The sequence below is a fragment of the Vidua chalybeata genome, chromosome 9 (assembly GCF_026979565.1).
Source record: "Vidua chalybeata isolate OUT-0048 chromosome 9, bVidCha1 merged haplotype, whole genome shotgun sequence".
Taxonomy (NCBI): domain Eukaryota; kingdom Metazoa; phylum Chordata; class Aves; order Passeriformes; family Viduidae; genus Vidua; species Vidua chalybeata.
The window spans coordinates 15,690,595-15,712,898 of NC_071538.1; the positions used below are offsets into that span (position 1 = coordinate 15,690,595).

Consider the following 22,304-nt stretch of genomic DNA (forward strand, 5'->3'; position numbering starts at 1 on the left):
TCCTCCCTGTGCACCTGCCCATAGTTATTCACCACAGAAGGTCATGCTGATCCAGCAGCTGCTCTTCTGCTTTCTGCTCTTGTAAAAATGGGAGACCAATCCATTTAACATTCCAAGGACTAAAAGCCAGCAGGCAAATACCTGGAGGAAAATGCAGGGAGCACGGTAACATGTGGTGATATTTCTAATACATTCCTGCAGAGTGCAGGAATTCACTGCTTTACAATATCCTGAGCCAGAGGTTGTAGCTATACCTTTGTACAGAAAGATACAACATGAACTTGTCTGACTGCTTTTTGAATGATTCATACCTGGTGAATGCTCTTCCAGCATTTCTATATAAGACTACATAGTCACCAAAAGCACTTCAGCATTGCTGCCAGATTAAAGAGAAAGGCTTTTTATCAAGCACTGTTCAAGCTGTAAGTGAACTTGTGCACAGAAGAATAAAAGACTCTGAGGACAGGAATGGACTTGTCACACCGTTTGACAGACACTCCTAGACAAGGAGAATGCAATGGATCTAATCTGCCTGGATTTAAGAGAAGTAATCTCATGCCTCACCTACATTGAAAACAACCTGCAGACATTACTAGAACAGCTGTCTCACCAGGAAAACTTAGCAGATACTTACTTTTAACATAAAATTCCTGAAACAAGAAACCAGAGAGATTCATGTAAAAACCAACTTTAGGAATTATCCCACCTAATATGACTGCTAGCAATCTTGCCCCAAAAAAAGGTGATTTGGATGCATTCAGTTTGTAATATGCATCAAGGCAAATGAACTGAAATTGCCAGGCATTACAGAGGAACAGGTAGGTGAACTGAGCAAGATAAACTTAAGATTATTATCGTGTGAAGGACAGCACATTTAGGGACTACTAAACAAACAAAACCAAATAAAACACCCCCCGCAAGGACTCATCAGCTGAAAGAAAAGGTGCATGAAAGACTCAGGGATTTCTGCAATACAATCATGGAGAAAGTCCACGTGATTCCTGATCTATCAGATTTGGTATTTTACTTCAGAAGTAGGGAAATATTAACACTGCTGAACAAGGCACTGATTAAACCACACTTACAACACTTATCAACTGTTTTGAGAAATATGAGATCAAACTGAAAAGAAAATAACTTAAGGGAAAAAAACATAAGAGCTATTAACCTGAATAAACAAACAGCCTGCCCTTACAAAAGAAAGGTGAAATATTGGGTTGCTTAATATTAACCTGCCAAAAGGTAGGTGACAAGGAGAAAGATGTTGTAAAATATGTTCATGCAAGTCAGAGAAAGAGGATAAACTTAATTAAGTATAATAGTAACACAGGTCTAACTTGGTCTCAAGGAGTTTAGAGAGGAAGCTAGAGAAAGAGCAATGAAACTCTGGGATAGTCTTCCAACCAGAGCAGTGGCAGAAGGGATTTATATGATTTTTAGGCAGACCGCAGTAAATTCACAGAAAACATTACATGGCAAGTTTAGAATGGCTTGGAGTTAGATCACAGACTGATTGTCTGATATAAAACACATTCTAGAGTACTAATAAGCTAGAATTTGGATTTTTTCATCTCCCCTTCAGTTAAAAGTACTACCACTAGTCACAGCTGGAGATGGAAATTTAGGTAGGTTTTACTGTCACTCCTAAGGATAACCAAACCCATCAAGGTCCCTGGTCAGCAGCTAGTTCTCACACTCCAGGTGCCATGTCTAATGAGCCAGGTAAGAGAACAGGATCACTGGAAGGTTTTATGGTCTTCTAGAATTAATTATGGTCCTGACTGACCTGACATTTTCACCTAACAATATCCTTCTTTCACCCAATTTCTTCTTTTGGAAGACTGTAGTTTGGAGGCATTGAGTCTGTTGTACCAAAGGGCCCAACTTCATGTTAGTACTTTGGAGTGCATCTAGCAAAGAACTAGAAGGGGATGAAAAAAAAGAGAACTATAGATGAAATCCCAAAAAAACTCTTCAAACTCAAGTTCTGTCACTAGTTTCTCTGCAACTGTGGGGAATAATTTCCAAGATACAGAGAATCACTGGCTGTCCCTCCCCAGGCACAACCACAGAGGGTGAGCCTGGCAAGTGATTAACTGCACAATACTGGGCAGCCCTACATCAGGCAATTATTCATGAAAACAGTTTGGAGAAAATGGCTCCTTTCTCCACAACACCACCACTGCTGAGATTGCAGCGCTTTCCTCTAAGCAGCTGAGAACAGAGTCCCAGCTGTCTCCAGCCCTCAAGGCAGCAGTCACCTTTTGTGATGTTGACCTCACGGATGCTGTAGCCCTCACGCAGCCGGACCGAAACGATGCTCACGAGGTCAGCGTGCACCTCCTTCTCTGTGTGCTTCTTCCTCCGCATCGCCAGCGCAGGGTTGCTGCTTGCAGACACCAGGTGCTCATTGAACAGCCTGTGCTGGGACACTGCAAATGGCAGAGATGGGTTTGTGAGGGAGCAGCTCCCCTGAGCCCCATCCTGTAGCAATAGGTCTCCCCAAGAGCTTCATAAAAGCTGCCAGGAACACTTGCTCGCCTGAGGAACAGTACATCCTTCAGGCACCACTTACACCCACTCCAGATTCTGCAATACAGCAAACAGGTTCATTAGTGTGGCCAAGAGGCCTGGGAAAGAGACAGGGTGGGGTGTCAAGCACTTCTTCCTCTCAGACAGCTTTTGTGACAAGGCATGCATTGGAATTCCACATTCAGCCTAGACAGGTAGAAAATGCACATCTGTTTCAACAGTCACACAGCAAGCTTTGGGGCTTTACCAATTTCCCTGGAAAACTCTGAGTTCCCAGGTGCTTTTTAAAAGGTATCGGGATGTGGAGCTTAAACCACTAACAGCTGATCTTTTTAAGATTCAACATTTTCAAGTCCCAAGCCAACTCTCTTCAAACTTGCCAGTTTATGTGGCTTCTGCTGCAAAGTTACAGAAAGAGCAGATGGTACCAGCATATCACTGGGACATGAAAGGGTGTTTCTATGTCTTACTAGTAACTAAACTAATCTCTCTTGGCACATCTCAGTCACTAACAGTCACAAAATAAGAACAACCAGGAGAGGCATTTGGGACCGTTCTCAGGGGTCTAGTTTTTCAATCCAAACTGCCATCTGCAAGCCCTGTTAGGACAAGCTCTTCAAAACATCCCCACCTGCGAGCTAGCCAGTATGCACAGAAGGGTGGGCAAGAGCTTCCAACCCCCTCCATGTCCCAACACAGTGGGCCTAACTGCAAATTGCTGAGCTAGGGGAATGGTGGAAAATGGGACATTTGTTTTCCCTGGTCCATCCAATTACTGGAACCAGAAGGGGATTCACAGGTGAGGCTGTGTGACCAATTGTGCCTACAGAAGGCATGACAAGGGAGAGCATCAGCATAACCAAGCCTGGGGAGTCACCCCAAAGAGAGGTGCTCTAAGACATCCATCTACTGGAACAAGAACATGCACATTCCTCACCACAGTAATATTCTGGATTCAGGGACTCCCCCGTACGCAGAAAGGAGTACAGCAGAAATGCCTTGTGATACACATTCAGATCCAGGCTCAGGGGATCCAGCTCAGGGCATGTGGAAAGGTAAGCACCAAAAGTGGCCATGGCAATGAATTTCATCAGTTCCACATTGGGAACGTGGCCAAAGCTGCAATCATAGGAGTAGACACCGCCCACCTATGGGATGGATAAAGGAGACACCTGAGAGAGAACAGCAGTGCTGAGAACAAGGCAGACAGCTGGTCAACGACCCAAACAGGCAGAGAAGGCCCTCACTTCTCCTCTAGAGGTGAATGCCACCCCCACCAATCCACCTGCCTCCCTCTGGTACCCACACTGCCAGGTACCAGCAGACATACCTGCACAAAGGAGCAGGCCACAGTGCCACTGCGCAGCTGGTTGAGTAAAGTCTCGCACACAGCCACGTCGGGGACACTGGTCACACCATCCGTAATTATTATAATACCTGTAAACAAGGCAGCATCTTAGTGCATCTTCATCCCAAACAGCTATCATTCTCCCAGTAAATCCACCAGACAAAGTTTAGGCAGGGTGAAAGTAGAAGGAAAATCCTGAGACTGGTTTAGAGTTTTCAAGGCATTATGGAGCTGGCAAACATCCTGATTAGGTACAGCACAGCACACAGAAAAGGCACAGCTCTTCACACCCCAGGCTGCCCTGAGCAAGAGTCACAGCTGTACTGCCTCACAAACTCCCCAACACTGACACACGGCACTTGGCACAGTGTGGTCCTCCCCATTCCCACCGCCACAATTTGCCCCCAGAATGCAGAGTAAATGTCTCAGCTGAAATTTCATCCCTAACAGAAAGGTCCATGCACACACCAGCCCATATAGAATTAACCTCAGCCTGTGGCAGGAGGAATACAACCCTTTGCAAACAACCAGGCAAACCTTAACCCCGAGGACGCAGCCAACCTGCACTGGAGTTGGAGGGCAGCAGCTGCAGGGCCAGGATCCCTTGCCGGACCATGCTGACCAGGCCAACGTCAGCAGTGACCACAGACACACTGGGCTTCCTCCCAGATGACTCCTGCACGTCACCAGGGCTCTCTTGGCTCAGGGGGGATAAATCCACCTGGAAAAGTTAAAAAAAAAAAAACCACAAGGCCCCATGGAGCAGATTTCAGCTCAACTCTAGTTCTTGCTCTTCCAAACACCTTCAGTCTGGCAGTTCCATGGTGCTCTGGAGCACCACAGCAGACTCCATCTGTAGCTTTAACTTCCAGGTGTTCTTAAAATCCTGGTCACTTGGGCCCCTCAGAACAGCTGGGCAAGGCTGCTTGAAGGTGGAGGGACAGCATCTCAGAGCTTTATATTAAGCTGATTTCTAATAGAAGGGGAAATTGGGGTCACTTTGGGGTCACTAAAACTCCTCTGTGGACCAAATCAGCTCTCAGTTAAAGAGATGTGAATACCTCTTTCTCCCCATGTCATTCAGAAACTGCAGCAATTCAGCATCTACTTAATCTACTATATTCAGTCCAGAAACACAGGAGAGGCAGAGGCAGCTACATCTCACTTGTGAAGTTCTGCAGCAGAGGGTGCAAGGAGCCTCATAAAGACAAAATCTAGTGCCTATGCATTTAACTCAAATGGCCCTCATTATGCAATAATGATATAAACAAATGCAGGTAAGCTTCTGCACCTTCTATGAAAAATATCCCCTAGGCAAAGCCTGAAATTTGTATAATTACACCAGTGAGAAACCTACTGTATTCTTAGTCCCTTAATCCCCACAAGGCTCTGGCAGTGCAACCCTGTAATAAAACATTGCTTTGTTTCTACTGCTAATGCTGAGAATAGCTGAGAACCACCCCCCCCCCAAAGCTACAGGTGATTGGAGCTGGGAAAATAAAACTAGAACTAACTAAACTTTTTCTATGCCCAAATGGGAGCAGTCTGTGCCTGCGAGCGAAAAATATTGACTGTCCGTCACTTTAATTTGCCAGATGCCTTAAATTCAGACACTTGTTAACAATGATACAGCAAGTGCAACTTCAAAAGTGAAAAAAGTTTCAGTCCCTGCCCTTCCCCTGGGGCCTCCCACCTCCACCCCACAGCCTGTGGCAGGACTCGCCAGTCCCTCTGGCCTGCAAGAGCGTCTCTCTCCTCCATTTGCATGGAAGAAGTTACAGGGTAGTTTACCATGAGAGAAATATTGCATCAAGCAGGAATGCATACAAAGCTCTGCAAAAATAACATCTGGACTCACCAGTTGAGTTATTTACTTCCGGCAATCTACTTTCTGTTTCAGGACCAGCAGTTTTAGCATTGAAACATACAAATTTCAGCTAGAATATGAGATTCCAAGCACTTTAGATATGCAACTGCAATACATCACCAATAGCCTCTTGGTCATCTGATTCTGGGACTTTTTTCTTTCCTTTTTGCCTGAACTCTAATGCTAACTAAGGACTAAATAACCTCAGCCAGACCAGCAATGACTTTGACTGCAAGATCAAAAGCAGCATAGCCAGCAGGTCAAGGGAGGTGATCTTTAAATGTCCCTTCCAACCCACACCATACTAGGGCTCTGTCATTAATTTGCTGATACATATATCCATGGCTACTAAGCAGCATCTGTCATAGATTTCAAGGAGTACTTGAAAAAACTGGCTGTTTATTCAGCTTCATGGCCAATTTTCATGGTAAAAAAAGTATTTTCATTCACAAGGGCATATTCACAGCTATTTATATATTAATTATATGGACATAATCACCTCTCCCACCACCTTCTTCAGAGAGAAAGCACATCCTACCATTTCTCCCATAATATACAGTCAGGCCATCCTACTGCACATTAACTTAGGGGAAGGTAACCATCCTCACCAGTCCTTCTCATCACTTAATGGTTCTGCTTCCTCAGTGTTCATGTCTCATTGCTGGATCCCACAACGTTATCTCACCAACTCCTTAGCTGTTCCTTCTGCAGATGTATGCTGCTTTTCCCCTTGCCACCCTACTTCAGAGGGGCCTCAGAGTGCACATCTCCAGGAAGCCAAGAGGGCCCAGTTACCTCTGCACTCCTTACCTGTGGTTTGGGTTCATACTGTTGCTGAAGCATCTCTGCCACTTTGTTTTCAAAGGCACAGAGCTGTGTGTAAACTTGGTGCAGAAAGGCCTCACGCTTCGTCTCATCCAGCTGACAGCCCTGGAATAGTACCTGGCCCAAGGACACACATGTCAGTCATCAAGTTAATATTTCATAGCACCAGCCCCCAAGATGGTACACAGGAACACAGTTCTGCACAGTAAAGGTCAAACACATCCCTGACAAAGCACAGGTACAGCACAGGCCACTTCTCTCTGTTCCTGCCCAAAAGCAGCTGCCTGTGAGCAGTGGTACCTCATGGCAATTGCTGTGCATCCCACAGTAGATGCCTACATGACACTTGAGGAAATCTCCTTCTTGGGCAAGAAACTTCTACTTCATTTGACTTTCTCCAGGATAAACAGTTATTAGGAGAAAGTGATGTGGGATCATTGTTTGAAACCATTAACTGTAGTCTGATGCTTCTAAGGAAGGCCTGTTTGTTCTAGTCTACCTTACCTATACACTGATTAAATTATCTTCCAAGGGGAACAGTAAATTGAAATAAAGAAAAGAAACAATTAGAGTGGATGTTACAAAAGAGGCTGAGTGATGTGACAGAGTAAGCCTGCCACCACAGCAACTCCCCAGGGTGACAGGCATGACACCTGTGTTTACAGATGCCACCCTGGTACAGGCAATTCCTGTCCACAACCAGACACAAAGAAGATACAACATGCAGACAAAGACCTCAGCAGATTGGGGGGGTGCTGCATGTTATCCACATTCCTCAGCCTCATATGGGCAAGACCTCACAGTGGCACAGGAGAAATAAATGATTACCACAGAGAGTCTTTCCTGGATGAGTGATACACACATATGCCTTTTCCTCCATAAAAGAATAATTATCCAGTTGTTCCCAGAGATCACAGTTCATGGCCTCATATACAAAGTGGGAATTTAGGGAGGTCCAAAGAAGAAAAATGTAGCAACTTTAGTGTGCTCCATATAGTGTAAATAGGGGAGATACTGAGGCACAGCATGATGGTCTGCAGGACTGCTAGACAAGATGACACATAAAACATCAATGGCAAATGGAGAAATTCCTGCTACACTTACTCCAGTAGCACCTCAGAACAGATCAAAGTGATGGCCAAACTCCTCAGGTGCAACACAAACCCTGGCAGAAGGCTTAGGCAGGGAGGGAACAAGCACAGACTTACAGGCTCCTCCTGTTACTATGCACTTCCCCTGGTATTAGCAAAGGGATGAAATACACCACCACAAACACATAAGTTATGTGAAAATACTGTAAGGTAGAAGAGATCAAGGATGAACTTCAAAAACAACACTGGCCTCATAAACCAGACTTGAATTTATTAAACAGACCTGCCACAACACAAGTAAAATCTCACTGATAAATCTCAACACTGGGGCTTCCTGTTCCCTCCAGCAAGAAGAAGCATATTCAAACCAGTGCAAAAAGAAGAAGGTTTGTAGGAAGAGGCAATTATTTTTGAATTAACCACTGCTACAGAGCTGGAGACAGGGAGACAAGCTTTTGGTCGTACAAGCTCTTCTTGAGATGCTTCAAGCTAATTAAAACAGGCAAAAAGAATTAATCAACAGAAATTAAAAACAAAAACAACTCCCAAACAACAAAACAAGAACAACAATAAGGACACATTCGACATGAGGCAAATATTCCCTGTGGCCCAATTCTAAGAGATGCCTGAGGGCAGCATTCTCCAGAGAAACCTCTGCTTCCTGCCCAGGAAGGAGAAGTTGCTCACACACACTTCTGCATCACGCCAGGCCACGTGTTTCAGCGAGACAAGGCTGCAGCATAACAGAGAGCAGAGCCCAGGTGCCACCTGCCCCGCTCTCCTTGTGCTCACAGGACACCCGCACAGCACAGCACAGCGAACTGCTCACGCCGCGCCAAGGGACAGCCTGAGCTTTACCTGGTGGGACTGCAGGCCAATGATGGAGGAATACACCTGGATGGTGACAAAGATTTCTGGCTGGTAGATAATGTCTGAACCAGGGATACGAAAGGGTCGTAACAATCCCACCAAGCATCGGGAAAGGGCATGAAACACTTCATCAAAAATTATCTCCCCTGTTGAGTCATCCTACAGAAAGAGAGAAAGGGAACAGCTTTTTCATCTCCTAGGACCTTCAATCGCACTGTTGGGTGTCCCATTGTGCAGAGACAACAGCAAACATCCTTCTGCAATGGCAGATGGATTATAGTGACAACTCCTGTAAACAGAAACCACACATTAAGCATCCAATGGAGAAACAGGATTTGCCATTAAGTTCCCAGCCAGGGGGACAGTATGGCTCCCTCCCAGGAAAAACAAGACTTCTGCAAAAGTTCAGACTGACACTGAGAGCAATAAACCTTTCCTCAGCAAATAGAAATGGGTTTCTGTTTTAATGCAGAACACCCCAGAGAGATGCAGTTTCTGCTCTTACCACGATCCCCGTGGAAGGGCTCAGATCAAGCTCAATCACAAATCGGTACTGTCGGGCCAGGAAGGTGACCCGTGTGGAGGGGACCAGGAGGTAGGGCCTGGGCTGGACCGGCTCGTCTGGCTGCCACCCATTAGGCAGGATGCTGAGAACGTCAAGCTCATTTTCCGACTTTACCTGCCAGAACAAGCAAATGGTACATGAGAGAACATCAAGCCACACCAAGGGAAGAACCAAAGAAAGGAAAGGGGCCCAAATGCTCTGCAGGGTGCAGGTGCTGCCGAGTGGTGCAGCACCAGCGGCGGTGACACCATCCAGCCCCGAGCACCAACTCACCAGCTCGGGCTCGGGCACGGCCCGGATGACCTGGTGCAGGCGGCTGAGGACCCAGGCGAGCCGCACGTTGCGGGAGATGCGATAGTCCTTCTTCATCAGGAGGAACACGTGCCCTGCCTCCTCCACCTGCGGCGGGAGCACAGCGGCCCAGGTCACCCCCGGAGCAGCCCCGAACAGCGCCCGCGCCGCCGCTCACCCCGGGCTGCTCCGGCCGCACTGCTCCCCATGGCGGCCGTGTCCCCTGCGGGCACGGCACGGCACGGCACGGCACGGCACGGCACGGCACGGCACGGCACGGCACGGCCCCCCCAGCCCCGCTCGCCCGGCCCGCACCCACCTCCCCGTCGGGCCGCTCGGCCGCCGCCATGTCCGCGCGGCCCCGCCCCGGAAGTGCGGCTCTCCCGGGACAACGGGGCGGGGCCGCCGCCGCCATCGCCGCCGCCGCCGCCGCCATCGCCATGCAGGTGAGGGCCGGGGGCAGCGGGGCCGGGCTCCGCGGGGGCCGAGCGCACCCGGGGCCGCGGCAGCCTGCGCGGGCGGCCGAGCGCGTCCAGAGCAGCCGGTGCGATGCTCTGCTCTGCTGTGCAGCAGCCCCTTGTCGCTGCACGGCTGTGGGGTGAGAGTGTGCGCGGCTGAGCGGCCCGGTCCCGCTTGAACAAAATGTCGTTAATTGGAGAAGAACCTCATTTGTTTATTAAGTGCTATGAATTTGTAGCATCCGTATTGTCCAAAGAAAAGAGTATTAATGACAGGTTAAACGGGCTGAAAAGATCCACCTCCTTTGGTTTGTTTGAAAGCGCAGGCGGCTGGCCTCATACAGATCTCCTGGCTGTCCCTCTGGAAAAGAAAGTGAAAACAGATTGTCCCGCTATTCCTTGTTTATAGGGCTTGTTATATTGTCTCTCCTTGTTTCGGCCACTTAGTCATACCAGTCTTTTCACATCTTTTTCACTGGTTGGTTTTTTATTTGGTGTTTTTTGTTTTTGTGTTTTTTTTGGTGTTTTTTTTTTTCTGGGTTGTTTTGCTTTGGCTTTTTGGGTTTTTTTTGTTTTTTTGTTTTGTTTTTGTGGGGGATTTTTGGGGTTTTTTTGGGGTTTTTTTTTGGAACTATGAATATTCATCATTCTCGTTGCCTTTATCAGTACATATTCCTACTCTATTACTCTATTCCTTTTCAGTTGGGGGAACAAGAGTGACACGTAATATTCGAGATGCAAAGGAGGCATGCATTTCTGTGGTGACATAATGATGTTTAGTTTCTGTTGCTGTAACTCCTAATAACTCCTGTGGTCGCTTTTACTTCCTTGACTGCCTTTCCAGGATTGGGCAGATGTTTTCATGGGTTACCCTCAGATAATCTTGAGATCGTGTTGAGTTACAACGTTATCAGCTCAGATAATGTCATTGTGTACAGAAAGTCATGGGATTTTTTCCCCCTTTGTTTTGCCAGTCAGGATTTCTTTTTCTCCTTTGTTTTGCCGCCTGCACTGTTTTACCTTTACCTACTCTGAATTTCACCTTTACCTCTCAGTTGCTCCGTATCAGGAGGTCCTTCAGAAACCCTACCATAAGCCCTGTCTTTACTACCTCGGGCCAATTTAACATTACTAACAAACTCCTCAAAGTGTCCTCTTGGAGAGGCACAGCATTCCTTGGAATCGCTGGTCAGTCTTACTGTGTGCATCTTGCAGTGCTTGCATCTGCTTCCAGCTCCTGATGGCTTTGGGAAGAGCCTAGGGAAGGAGGGTTGGAGTGCGCTGCTGCCATGAGAGTGCTCCTTGTGCAATGGGATTTATTCATCCTCTTGAGGGCTTCTCGGATAAGCACAGGCAGGGGCCAGGGGAATTGCTGTGGGTGCATATGCCTGGCACCTCTGCAGTAAAACACTGGCTACCAGCCCGGCTTGTAATGCAGGCAGTAGTTAACCTCCTTGCACAAACACAGTGCACACAAACTGTTGCAGGCACATTTCCTAATTGGACAGGAACTGACTAGTCCCGTCACAACATGAAGGGGAGTGCTTTTATCTCTAGGTGGAACAGCCAGCAGCAATCTGTTCCATGAGTCCACTCCATGGTCTGGGGATCAAATTTTAGTAAGGTTGATTCAGCTGTTTGTTCTAAGGTGGTTAAAGTGAAATGAAGTCCCATCAGTGATTACCAGCTTGTCAGAGTACAAATAAGATAGAATAATGTTGTGTTCTCATGAACATGGAAGGTGCCTGATAATCTCTCCATGAAGTTTACACTGGGCCAGTGTATTTGAATAGAGCAACAACAAAACCAACAGCAAGCATGCCAACAGTGTGAGTCACTCTATCTGCTTTCCCAATCGGTATTCCCTTTCTATTATTTGATTACTTTGTCCCACCCTCCTCATGGGTTATTGTACAGTTCTCGACTTACACGAGCAGTTCCTTAGGGCTGGGACTTTAATTATGTTTTGCACAATACTGTAGTATGAGTAAGTTAGAGTAGATAAGAGCTTAGAGGGATTTTGCAAGAATCCAGGGCATGCCTTGATGTCTTCGGCAGCACATCCCCAGTCTGGACGCTTTGTCTGTCACCATCCTCCCTCACCCGGAAGGGGATGTCAGTGGGGAAGATTTCTTAAACAATGTAATCCCAGCGAAAGGCAGGAGGTGAGGTGTGTGTGTGGGTACAGTGCCAGTCTGTGTTACAGCAGGCTGTGTTACAGTCTTGTGCTCCACAGCCTGCGGGGCACAAGGCCTGGAGGAGCTGTGGGTTTCCTTGGCAGCTGGAAGTGTCAAGTGGGCAGAAAGAAAGTAAAAATTGGCACAAACTGGAGTCTTTAGTAGTCCAGGGTCCCTGGTACTTATTTTGCAAAGACTGTTTTGGATGAAGACATCACAGCACCCACAGCTGCTTCAGAAAAGGCTGAGGGAAAGCTAAATTTCTTTGATCTGGGTTAGCTTAAGTGGCTTACAAAGGTGGCATGAGCTGGTTTTGGTGACTTTGCCTGATGTGGTGAAAAGCAGGTGTAAGTGATGATGTCTTCAGACACTCACCTAGATCTTTAACAGGACAGCTGGCCAAGCATTTGTCTCAGGCTCAAGTCTCTTGCCTAAGTAGTCTGACCCAATGGAAAGGGGTCAGTGTGAAATAATAGGATTTTTATCTCCAATGCCCCTACTTCCTTTGAAGAGGAGGCTGTCTGTAGGACAGATTGGATCATGGATGCATGGGTGTGGATTCACAATGTTTTTGTCCTCCTCCCTTGTCTGTCTTGCCTTTTTTTAGAGAGAGGAGAAGCAGCTGGAGCTGACCCTGGAGGCACTCATCAGTCAGGTGGCCGACCTGAAGAACTCCTTGGTCAGTTTTATCTACAAGCTGGAGAATGAGTATGACCGACTTACATGGTAAAGTGTCTCACTGTTGATCGCTGCCCGAGCTCTTCAGACTCGGCTCAAAGGAGATTATCTTCTTGTCAATAGGTTTAAATTTTCTTTTTACATTTGTGCTGGAGGAACAATTACACGTCTTCCACAAGAAAACCAGTTGAAATCCATTGGCTTCGTGCTGTAGAGTAATTAGAGTCATACTAACACCTTTTAATCCAGACATTTTATGGGAACTCAACTTGCATCTGCAGCGAGTAGCAGTTCTTAGATGAAAGGCTGTAGAGACCCACATACACTATAAAATGAGCAATGGTTCTTTCTTTATTTCTTGACCTTTTCTGGCTTTTTGTGGCTCTGATATAAACTGAGCTTTTGTGTTTTGCTGATTCTGCTTTACCACAGTTTGAGAGCTTTGCAAGATGGCATTCTCTTCCTGGAGAATATGGAGCATAAAGATGTTATAGCTGCAACTTAATAAACTATATGGTATCTTAGTGTCTGCCACTGTAGCAAAGGTTCACAGACAAGTTAACATTTATAGTCAATGTTGCAGAAGGCAGGAGAGCTGGTGAATTCAGCACAGAGACCAAGCTGAAAAAGACTTCCTTGAAAAGATTATCAGTTGTTTAGCTTCATTGTTTCTTAGTCTGGATAGCCAAGCTATAAATATTTTCTCCCCTGGCTGTACTGCTTCAGAATGAAATTATTTTTTTGACCTTGCTCCAGAGTTTCACTGGGAGAGGTAGTGAAAAGAAAGAAGTGCTTCTGTCTAAGTTACTGAAATCCCACACAACTGCCACTTTCAGTGGTACTGCTTGTAATGCCCCTGAGGTATTTTCTGCATTTGAGCCTTTTCCAGTTAGGACTGGGGTTTGTCCACACCTGCATATTCAGCCATAGGTTTTACTGTTTACTGTCTGGAGTAGACTGATTTGAGAACTAATAGTGTTGTTTCCTCACTCCTCAGCCATTTGAGTGCAGAAGAGAGAAAAGCCCTATGCAGCATCCCCTTTCCATGTTCTGTCTTCTTTATTTGCTTTTCCAGGCCTTCAGTTCTGGACAGCTTTGCATTGCTCTCAGGACAGCTGAACACCTTGAATAAAATGCTAAAGCATGAGAAGACCCCACTACTGCGAAACCAGGTGATCATCCCCCTAGTGCTGTCTCCTGACCGCGATGAGGAGATCATGGTAAGACATGTCCCTTGAGTATCAGAAAGTGCTTGAGTGCCTGAGTATTCAGCTGAGCATTCCTCAGTTCTGGGTGTGAAGGAAGAAAGGGAAACAAGTACTTCTGTCTGAGAGCTGCTTTGCCCTTGGGTTTTCACCTACAAACACTTGCACTGGATACACTTTACAGGAGGTGTTGCTGTTAATGAATATGTTGCTGTTACTAAACGGGCACAGTGCAAATTCCTAGACAAGTTGATGAAACCTCCTAATGCTCCCCAAATCAAGGTTTTCCCTGTAGCCTTGTTCAGCACCATGGCCTGTGGCCTGGTCTGGAGCTGCCTGGTGCTGGGCTGGAGGAAGAGGCTCTGAGTGAGGCTTGTCCCACCATTGCAGCGGCAGACAGAGGGGCGTGTGCCGGTGTTCAGCCATGAAGTAGTGCCCGACCATCTTCGAACTAAGCCTGACCCTGAGGTGGAGGAGCAGGAGAAACAGCTGATCACAGATGCAGCTCGAATTAGCCCTGATGCAGCACAGGTAGGTAAAGAAGAGTTTGATACTTCTGCCTCTTATTCCTAGGGCACAAGATGCCCTTTAACTGCTTCCTCCACCCTTCCATTTGACAATTTTCTTTTTCTCCTGTGTCCTTTCCTGTCTGAGATTTCTCCAGCTGACTGTAGCTGAGGTTTGGTTTCCTCCACAGTTTCAGAAGGGTATCCAACTCTCTGGCTGTTCACAGGAGGTGCCCTCCAGCCAGTCAGAGGCAAAGGCTGTCCCATTTCCACAGTGCCCTCCTGCATTAGGGCTGGGCACTCTAAGCTCAGCTACCAAAACACTTACATTTGGTTATATGGATCCGGGGAAGGGAAAGCTTGTTCATTTATCTTGCTGATTTGTACTGAGTTGGAGGTATCCTGGCAGTTTCTGACAGTTTTAATTTTGCAGAAACAGATCCAAAGTCTGAACAAAATGTGCTCAAATTTGCTGGAGAAAATCAGTAAGGAGGAGCGTGAATCTGAAAGTGGAGGTATGTCACTGAGGTGGAAGTGGGGTATGGGGTTTAAGCAGCAGACTTGAGAGAGTAGCAGCAAAATAAATATATTGGAGAGCCTGAAGTATGGAAAACACAGTTGAGCAGCACAAATTAAAACATTCCAGAAGATGCAAGATTGGCTGTCTCGAGCCCCCTAATTTGAGAAGGGAACCTGTGGGTGCAATGTGTCTTTTTTTGTGTGACCTATGCATGGCAGGAAGGTCACTCCAACCCTTTGACATATCTGCCTTTGAGGAGGTGATAAGTATCTGCTGAGAAAACTTCCCAATCAACTTTTATTAATAAAAATAGCTCTGAAAATGCAGCAGCAGTGAATGAGAAACCCTTTAGCTATGTTCTGAAGGAGTCCACATGTTGGCAGGCTCTTGTGTGATCCTGTCTAGATAATGGGTGCTTCAGGCTCATGGCCAACCTTTTCTGGTTGTGGTGTTCACTATTGCTGGGAGTGCCACACACTACTCACAAAGGCAGTGGCATTGTTTTTACTCACATTTTTGACACAGGACCTGAGCACAGGTTCTGTCTGCTATCTGGGAATAACAGTATAACTGGGCACGTGTGTAGCAAAAAAAACTTGCAGACACCATGTTGCTTATGAGCTTCCAAAAGGGGCTGTTGCTATTGTTTGTCTGAATGACAGTGCTTGTTACCTGGCATAGGATTCAGCATGCAATAGCCCTTAGTGGCAGCTTCTCATGGGCATGGAGGAGTTAGCTCACTCTATCCTCCTTCCATGGGCAGATTATGCCCTGCTCTCAGTGAAAAAGCTCTTGGATCACCAATGTCCATTGATTTTGCAGCTTCCTTGACCTTGCTGAGACTCTTGTAGGACAGCCTGTAAGAAACTCATCTCTATTGCATGCACTAAAGTAGCTGAAAAGTAAATTCAGAACCAGCTATGCTACTTTTTAGACCTGATTGCCAAGTCTAAAAATAACTGCCAAATTAACTTCTTTTTTTAAAGGTTTAAGACAGAACAAGCAGACCTTCAACCCTGCAGATACCAATGCACTGGTAGCAGCTGTGGCCTTTGGGAAAGGGCTGTCAAACCGGAGACCCCCAGGCTCTGGGGCATCTGTCCAGTCAGGCCAGCCGGGAGCTGGTGCCATCATTGCAGGTGCTTCAGGCATGCAGCAGGTCCCAATGACAGGTGCACCAGCTCAGCAGCAGCCAATGCTGGCAGGAGTGCAGATGGCACCAGCAGGACAGCCAGGTAAAGTTCCATATCTGAGATCAGTTGAAATCCAGGGACCAAGAAGGACAAATGCAGATGTAAAGATTCTTCTCCAGTCACCTTTTAGATGTGACTAAGTATGAGGTTCCTTTCAGGCCTTAATAACATGAGTCAGGTTGTAATAGAGGAGTAATACCTGTTTAAAATTGGCTCAGAGAGTGAGGTGGATCCCAGCCAACCAGCTTCAGCTTCTTAACTCCCACTGAAATGCTATTTTAATAATAGGCTTGGTGAACATAGGAATGAATATGGAGAGAGATCACAGTATAGTTTTCACGGATCTGTACTGGGGGTTTTCCTGTGAAATTTAAGTTGTGGATAGGTAATAAAGCAGAAAAGTTTGATGATAATGAGTTATTTAAGGTAAGAAAAAAAGTCTTCTGTAAAAAGTTAGAAGGATTTCCTCTACAAAGTGACTTTGCTTAATAGCAGTAGATGACATTTGCATTAATGTAAAGCTAAATACATAGGCATAGAAATTTGACTACACATCCAGCACCTGGACTCTAACCTAGTTAGTTGTATTTGTGAAATACATCTATGATAGAAGAGTTCTGTAAAGACAATAATTAGGTGTTCACTTGGGGCAGAAATGCAAACCAAATGCTAGGAATTTCTAGAAAAGGAACAGAGAAACAGGATATCTTTAGGCTATTCTGTAAATCCATTGGGTACCCACACCTGCAATATCATGGGTGGTTCTGATATCTCCTCTGCTAGTGGGCATAGCTTTGGGCTAGGGAGAAGAAATGGAAGCATATAAAATCCCAAATTATATACAGCAGGCAAATGAGCAATGATTGTTCATTGTCTCCCATGATACAGAAGGATTGGTGAAAGTGCACCAAATCAAAATGTGGGCTTGTAAATTTAGAATAAAGGGGAGATACTTTTCTGAATACTAAATAATTACACTGTAGAGCACATTGCCTAGTGTGTGATAGGCAGATAATGTTTTTATGAGATGGAAAAATAAGTAAGTACGTAGACTTCTGGATGAAAAATCAGTCAACATCTCATCCTGAGGATACCAACTCTGATTCCTTGATCCTGAGCCACAATATGTTAGAAGCAGAATAAGTATTCTGCAGGGATATCACTGCAGGCTTGCCCTGTTCTGGTATTCCTACTTAAAAATCCTCTGCTGTCAGGAATGGGTTTGGCCTGGGAGACCTATAGGCTAACCCTGTACTGTCAGAATGTTTACGTTAATTGTGATTTAGGATATCCGATATCCTAATTGGTGTTTTCTTACCTGTATTTAATGACTGTTGTTCAGATGTGTACTTGAGCAACAGTATTGATCCTAAGTTAAACATGTTTTTATGTAAGAGTTAGAAAGTAATTTCCACTGTAATTTGGTAACAAAGAAGACCTCCTGTGATTCCTGGCTGAATACCCAGAGATACTTTATCCAGGGTGGGAGACAGTCACTTCTGTAGGCCTAGCAGAGTGCGCTGCTAAGGAGAACACTTGTCCAGCCGGTGTGATGGAGAAAGAACCTCTGGATAAGGGCAGATATAGTGGGTTTTGGCAAAGGTCAGTCTCACTGTTCTGCTTTTAATAGTGTCCATAGCTGAGACTGAAAGAATACAAGAACAAAGTATATCTTTACCACAGTTGTTTTTAGGGATTTTAAGCCAGAGTTTGGTTTGATACCATTGGGTCCAGTAGCCATTAATTTTTGCAGTTCCTGTTTGAATTACAGTTTTGACTTCTACAACACCTATGGCAGTATATCCCATAGTTTTATCACATTTTGTTTAAAATATTTTCGATGTTTAAATATTTAGCTTGGTAATTTTATTGCATTTTTTCTTTTTTTACCTGTGTTTTGAGAAATGGTGAATAATCATTCCTCAGTTACCTTTTCCATACTAGTTTTCCTGTTTTGGAAATCTGTCATGTCTCCTTCCTTTGTCTATTTTTAGGTGTTTTTCCCTTAGATAAGTCCTATTCTCTTTAATATAACTTTGTATGAAAATTATAGCTCGGATCATCCTTTTCACTCTTACATGCACTTTTTCTGGTTGTTCTCAAGACAATCTCTCACAGAGTCTCAGATGGATGTGAACCATACAGTTCAGTTCACTGTTGCTCTTGGAGTGTTATCTAACAGTATTTGTCTCCTGATTGTTAGTGATATCTATCAGTTACCTGTCCATTCAATGCTGGCAATGACCCACTATGGATATGTCTGAGAAAGTTTAATAATCTTTATTGGTTTAGGTTTTTGCTTATCAAATCTTTTCTTGTCCTGCTGCACTATAATTTTAACTTCCAGAAGTCATTATTTTTTTTTCTGGTTCAATTTGAAGACACTGAATGAGTGTTTTTTGAATATGCCTCTGTGCTGCTCTTTAATCACTGTTTATTTTTCAAATCATCTCAATTTTGTCTAGCACTCTACACTTACTGTAAACTGCTAGTAAGATGTCTTTGAGCACATCACACTCCCATGTGAGATTGGTATCAGCAGAGAGTAATAATGCCCAAGAGGTGGATGTGGTTACAAGAAATTAAGAAATCTGAGAGATGCTTAGTAATTTAAATATACACCCTGACTATAAATAATGCTACAGGGAAGGGGATACTGACTCTCTGAAATGGAAGTAGACACAGTCTGGGTTCTTCTGTGTGTGCTGCTCATAGAAGCCAGCAACTTCTATGAGACTAAGTCCAACACTCCTGTAGGAGCCTCCTGACAAAGAGAAAGGCTTGCTGAGGATAAAAAAAAAGAATAGAATTGAAGAGGATAGCAGGGGGACACGGGAATTGTCAAGATTTGTCATTAGAGAAAGATGCCAATTTGTAGAAGAGATTGATTGTGTAGGTCAGAAGCTGGAAGGTTCAGTAGCAAATGAGCCTGGAGTGGAACTGGAAAAGCCCAAACAGGGTTGTTGTGAGTCTTGTGTGCTCCTGAGCAAATGTCCTCTCATATTGCTGATTTTGTTCTGCTTTTTCTTTTTTCTCTATCCAGGAAAAATGCCGAGTGGCATAAAAACAAATATAAAATCTGCCTCAATGCATCCATATCAGAGATGAGCTGAGATGAACCAGACCTGAGGAACAGCAACATTTGTTACTGATGCAGGCACCCCACCTGGATTCCTTCTAGGACTTCCAAGTCCCTTCACATATCCACACACCGTATCTGGGAAGACAGGGTTTATAAGGCCTTTCCCTGGATTTTATTTAGTGCTGGGTGGCTTGTGTGGAGCTGCTGCTGGCCATGTCTCCTGGACACAAGTACTTCTCTGTTCAGCCAAAGCAGAGGACTTTGTTTCTGGTATTGATGCCATCTTTTCCAGGTCTGGCCTGGAGGATAACTACCCTTTCCTCACAGAGAACCTGAAGAGCTGCACAGAGCTCCTTCTTTCTGCTTGTTCACTTGGTATGTTTTTTTCTTTACTCCATCTTGTACAATAAAGACCTTGTTATGTTCATTGTGAGACACTGGTGTCCATCTCTCGGGTCATAAGGACTCTTATTTCCCTTTGGGTAAGAGCAGCTCCAATCTAAACCGCACTGAAAATGTTGGAGGCCAAGTGCTGGAGCTGCAGGTCTATGTGTAAAAGGGTGTAGCAGAGTGAGTCAGCAGGGTACAAACATAAGCAGCAAACATCTTGTGCATTAAAAACCAATTATGGCTATACCCCAAAAAGGAAAATACTGGGAAGGACTATTTCAAGGCCCACAGCAAGAAGACAGCACTTGAGGAACAGAAGCACAGAGCTTTTGTATTCTCATGCTGCAGCAAATCCCATCTGGATCTGATTTAATTTCCTTGCTTCTCTGCTTCTGTTTTCTATAAAGTTTCTTAGCTGCTTCAGGATTCATTTGTCACTTCAGAAAGGTATTTGAATGTGAGCAGGACTGACACATCTGGATGGGCCAGGTTATGAAGTCTGGCCCATTTCTCTTAGGAACTGGGCACTGTGAAGCCATCTCTGTTCTACTTTCTGCCCTTGAGCTGTAACATATAATCTGCCTAATGAGAGATTCCCGTGAGACAAAAGGGTGGGGGCACATGCCCATGGAGCCTGTCAGTACATACAGCACTATCCTAAAGGACAAATGTCCTGCCTATGGTTGCTCTTGCATGGACTTCCTTCTGACTTGTGTTGAAAGCCAGCAGTGTGTTTTACTCAATAGCATCTGTCAGCAATCTTCGGGTGAGGAAATCTCCACTCAGCAGATACAGCCTGCAGCTGCTCCTGCACTGCTTGCCTCTGAACTAATCAGATCCAGCTTATTTGTGGAGGCTGTGAGCTGTTCTCCCAAAACAAAACCATCCACAAAGCTGTGACTAGGGCAGTTATTGACCCATTTTGACATGCTGGCCCTTGAAAAACACTGAGCTGGGAAGTAGAAAGTTGAGCTGGAAGCACAAACAGCTTATACAATAGCAAAGCTGCTCCACTACAAATGAGTCCATCTGCAGTGGCAGCATCCCAGCCAGACTGGTGGAATTGTTTTTTTGCTCCTAATGAATGTGGAGGTCCTGGCTCTCTGGCATGCCATTGACTGCAGCAGGGAACTGGTGTGAAGGTATGTTACTGGTTCCAGTTGTGAGTGTTTTGTGCAAAAGCAACCCTGACAGACAGGGAGTCGGAGCCTGCAGGGCTATTCCTGTGATGTGCTGAGAATCATGGGGAGGGCTGGTCCCTGCTCTGTCTCATGTCCTTGCTTTGGTTGGAAAGGAAGGCAGAATACTGTATGTGTCATATCCTTGGCACTCCTCATTCATGGAGCCTCAGCTCTAGGATTCTGCTTCGCTTCATCCCCTCAGACTGGCTTCCTTATAAAGCTAAAATGCCTCAGTGCCAGAGCTCAGGGCCAGCAGCTGCCTGGAGTGATTCGGGCAGCCCGGGACACGGGCAGGGCATGGCTGCCTGCTACCCACGCTAACCTGAGTGAAACAACTCCCAAAAACGCCTCCAGCGGGGCAGGCCAGACCTTTCACACAATTGGACTGGAGGAAGGGAAACACAGGCAGGTTTTTTTCCATAGATTATAAAGCAGGGAGGCTGGCCAGGCTCCCAGGCTCGCCAGCGTAACTTCCTGCATGACACAGGCTGCCGCGAATTAGTTCTTGTGTAAATTAGAGCACTGTTGTTAGGAAAACAGTTGATTTTAAACTGATGTGTCCCTGCTACAGCCGCTGGTAGATTGTTCTAGAAACTATTTTCCTTGTTGCACCATAGATTGAAGCTGTATTTCTTTAATTCCCTTCAGATCAGTGGATCTTCTCAGGAAGGAACTGAGCCTCTGAGTTGTTAGTACCAGAGGAGTCAGATATTATGATCAATCTTTTCTGCTCCCTTTTTAAGACAGACTGAACTGATGAAAGTCCTTTTTGCTTTAAGGCATATTTTCCATTTCTTGACTCACATCCAAATCTCCTTATGCATCTTTGTCCCTTGGGACACTGGACCAGGACACACTATTCTAATTGTGGCAATGGGAATTTCAGATGTAGAGCGACTTTAACCTCTTATCCAGTTGCTGCCAGTGCTTGAATGTTTCAACAGGGAAGAGGAACAAGCCTTTTACCCATAAAGTCACTGTGGAATTCATGGTCCACTGCTTGTCACTGTGGTCTGCATGTCCAACGGGGATTCACTGTTCCTGGTGCACTGTGTCAGAATAAAAGTGTGACCCTGCTGGGACGGGGCAAAGGCTCAGGCTGTGTCCTGCTGTGGCAGCAGCCAAGTGGGTGATTGGGAAGCACACTTCCTGTGAGCATGGGATGTGCTGCCACTCTGAATTCCTGTGGTTTTTTTCCCTTGCCTTATCCAATCCCTTTTGAACTCATCTCTTTCAAGCAGGATAATTTTGGCAGGGGGGAGGCTCAGCCATGGCATGGCAGCTGCTGCTGGGCTCTCTGGGCTCCAGTTCAGGTGCAGGAGAGAGATGGAGAAGGGCACAGGTTTATTCTGGTTCCCCAAACCTCCCCTCAGTACCTGCCAGGCTCTGGTGCAGACAGTGGGATTTGCTGCATAGTCCCACTCCCCCAGGGATGCCAAGGGCTCCCAGGACAGAAGGCTATACACATCATTACTTTGGTTTTTTACTGGTAACCAGCTTTACACTATTTAGCACTCCCGCTGCA

At 45.7% G+C, this 22,304-nt stretch overlaps 2 protein-coding genes across 6 annotated transcripts in view; one reads left to right on the top strand and one right to left on the bottom strand.

The window, feature by feature from the left end:
* SZT2 (SZT2 subunit of KICSTOR complex) overlaps window positions 1–9,825 on the bottom strand; it is a 54,537-nt gene extending 44,712 nt beyond the window's left edge. For all 4 annotated transcript variants that reach the window (XM_053950953.1, XM_053950952.1, XM_053950951.1 and 1 more), the window contains exons 1-9: window positions 9,709–9,825; window positions 9,372–9,497; window positions 9,039–9,212; window positions 8,522–8,692; window positions 6,558–6,689; window positions 4,442–4,601; window positions 3,863–3,969; window positions 3,470–3,680; window positions 2,262–2,432 (exon numbers count right to left, since the gene is read on the bottom strand). In XM_053950953.1, the coding sequence (XP_053806928.1) occupies window positions 2,262–2,432; window positions 3,470–3,680; window positions 3,863–3,969; window positions 4,442–4,601; window positions 6,558–6,689; window positions 8,522–8,692; window positions 9,039–9,212; window positions 9,372–9,497; window positions 9,709–9,825 (1,369 nt within the window). The remainder of the gene's footprint in view (window positions 1–2,261; window positions 2,433–3,469; window positions 3,681–3,862; window positions 3,970–4,441; window positions 4,602–6,557; window positions 6,690–8,521; window positions 8,693–9,038; window positions 9,213–9,371; window positions 9,498–9,708) is intronic.
* On the top strand, window positions 9,791–19,641 carry MED8 (mediator complex subunit 8). 2 transcript variants are annotated; one of them, XM_053950956.1, is made up of 7 exons: window positions 9,819–9,835; window positions 12,632–12,703; window positions 13,778–13,922; window positions 14,298–14,438; window positions 14,847–14,928; window positions 15,920–16,168; window positions 19,170–19,641. In XM_053950956.1, exons 3-7 carry the CDS (start codon window positions 13,836–13,838, stop codon window positions 19,232–19,234), a joined length of 624 nt encoding a protein of 207 aa, XP_053806931.1. In that variant the 5' UTR covers window positions 9,819–9,835; window positions 12,632–12,703; window positions 13,778–13,835; the 3' UTR covers window positions 19,235–19,641. The 2 variants fall into 2 exon arrangements, with proteins under 2 accessions (XP_053806932.1, XP_053806931.1); XM_053950957.1 differs by lacking the exon at window positions 12,632–12,703 and having other exon boundaries at window positions 9,791–9,835.
* The last annotated feature ends 2,663 nt before the right edge of the window (window positions 19,642–22,304 follow it).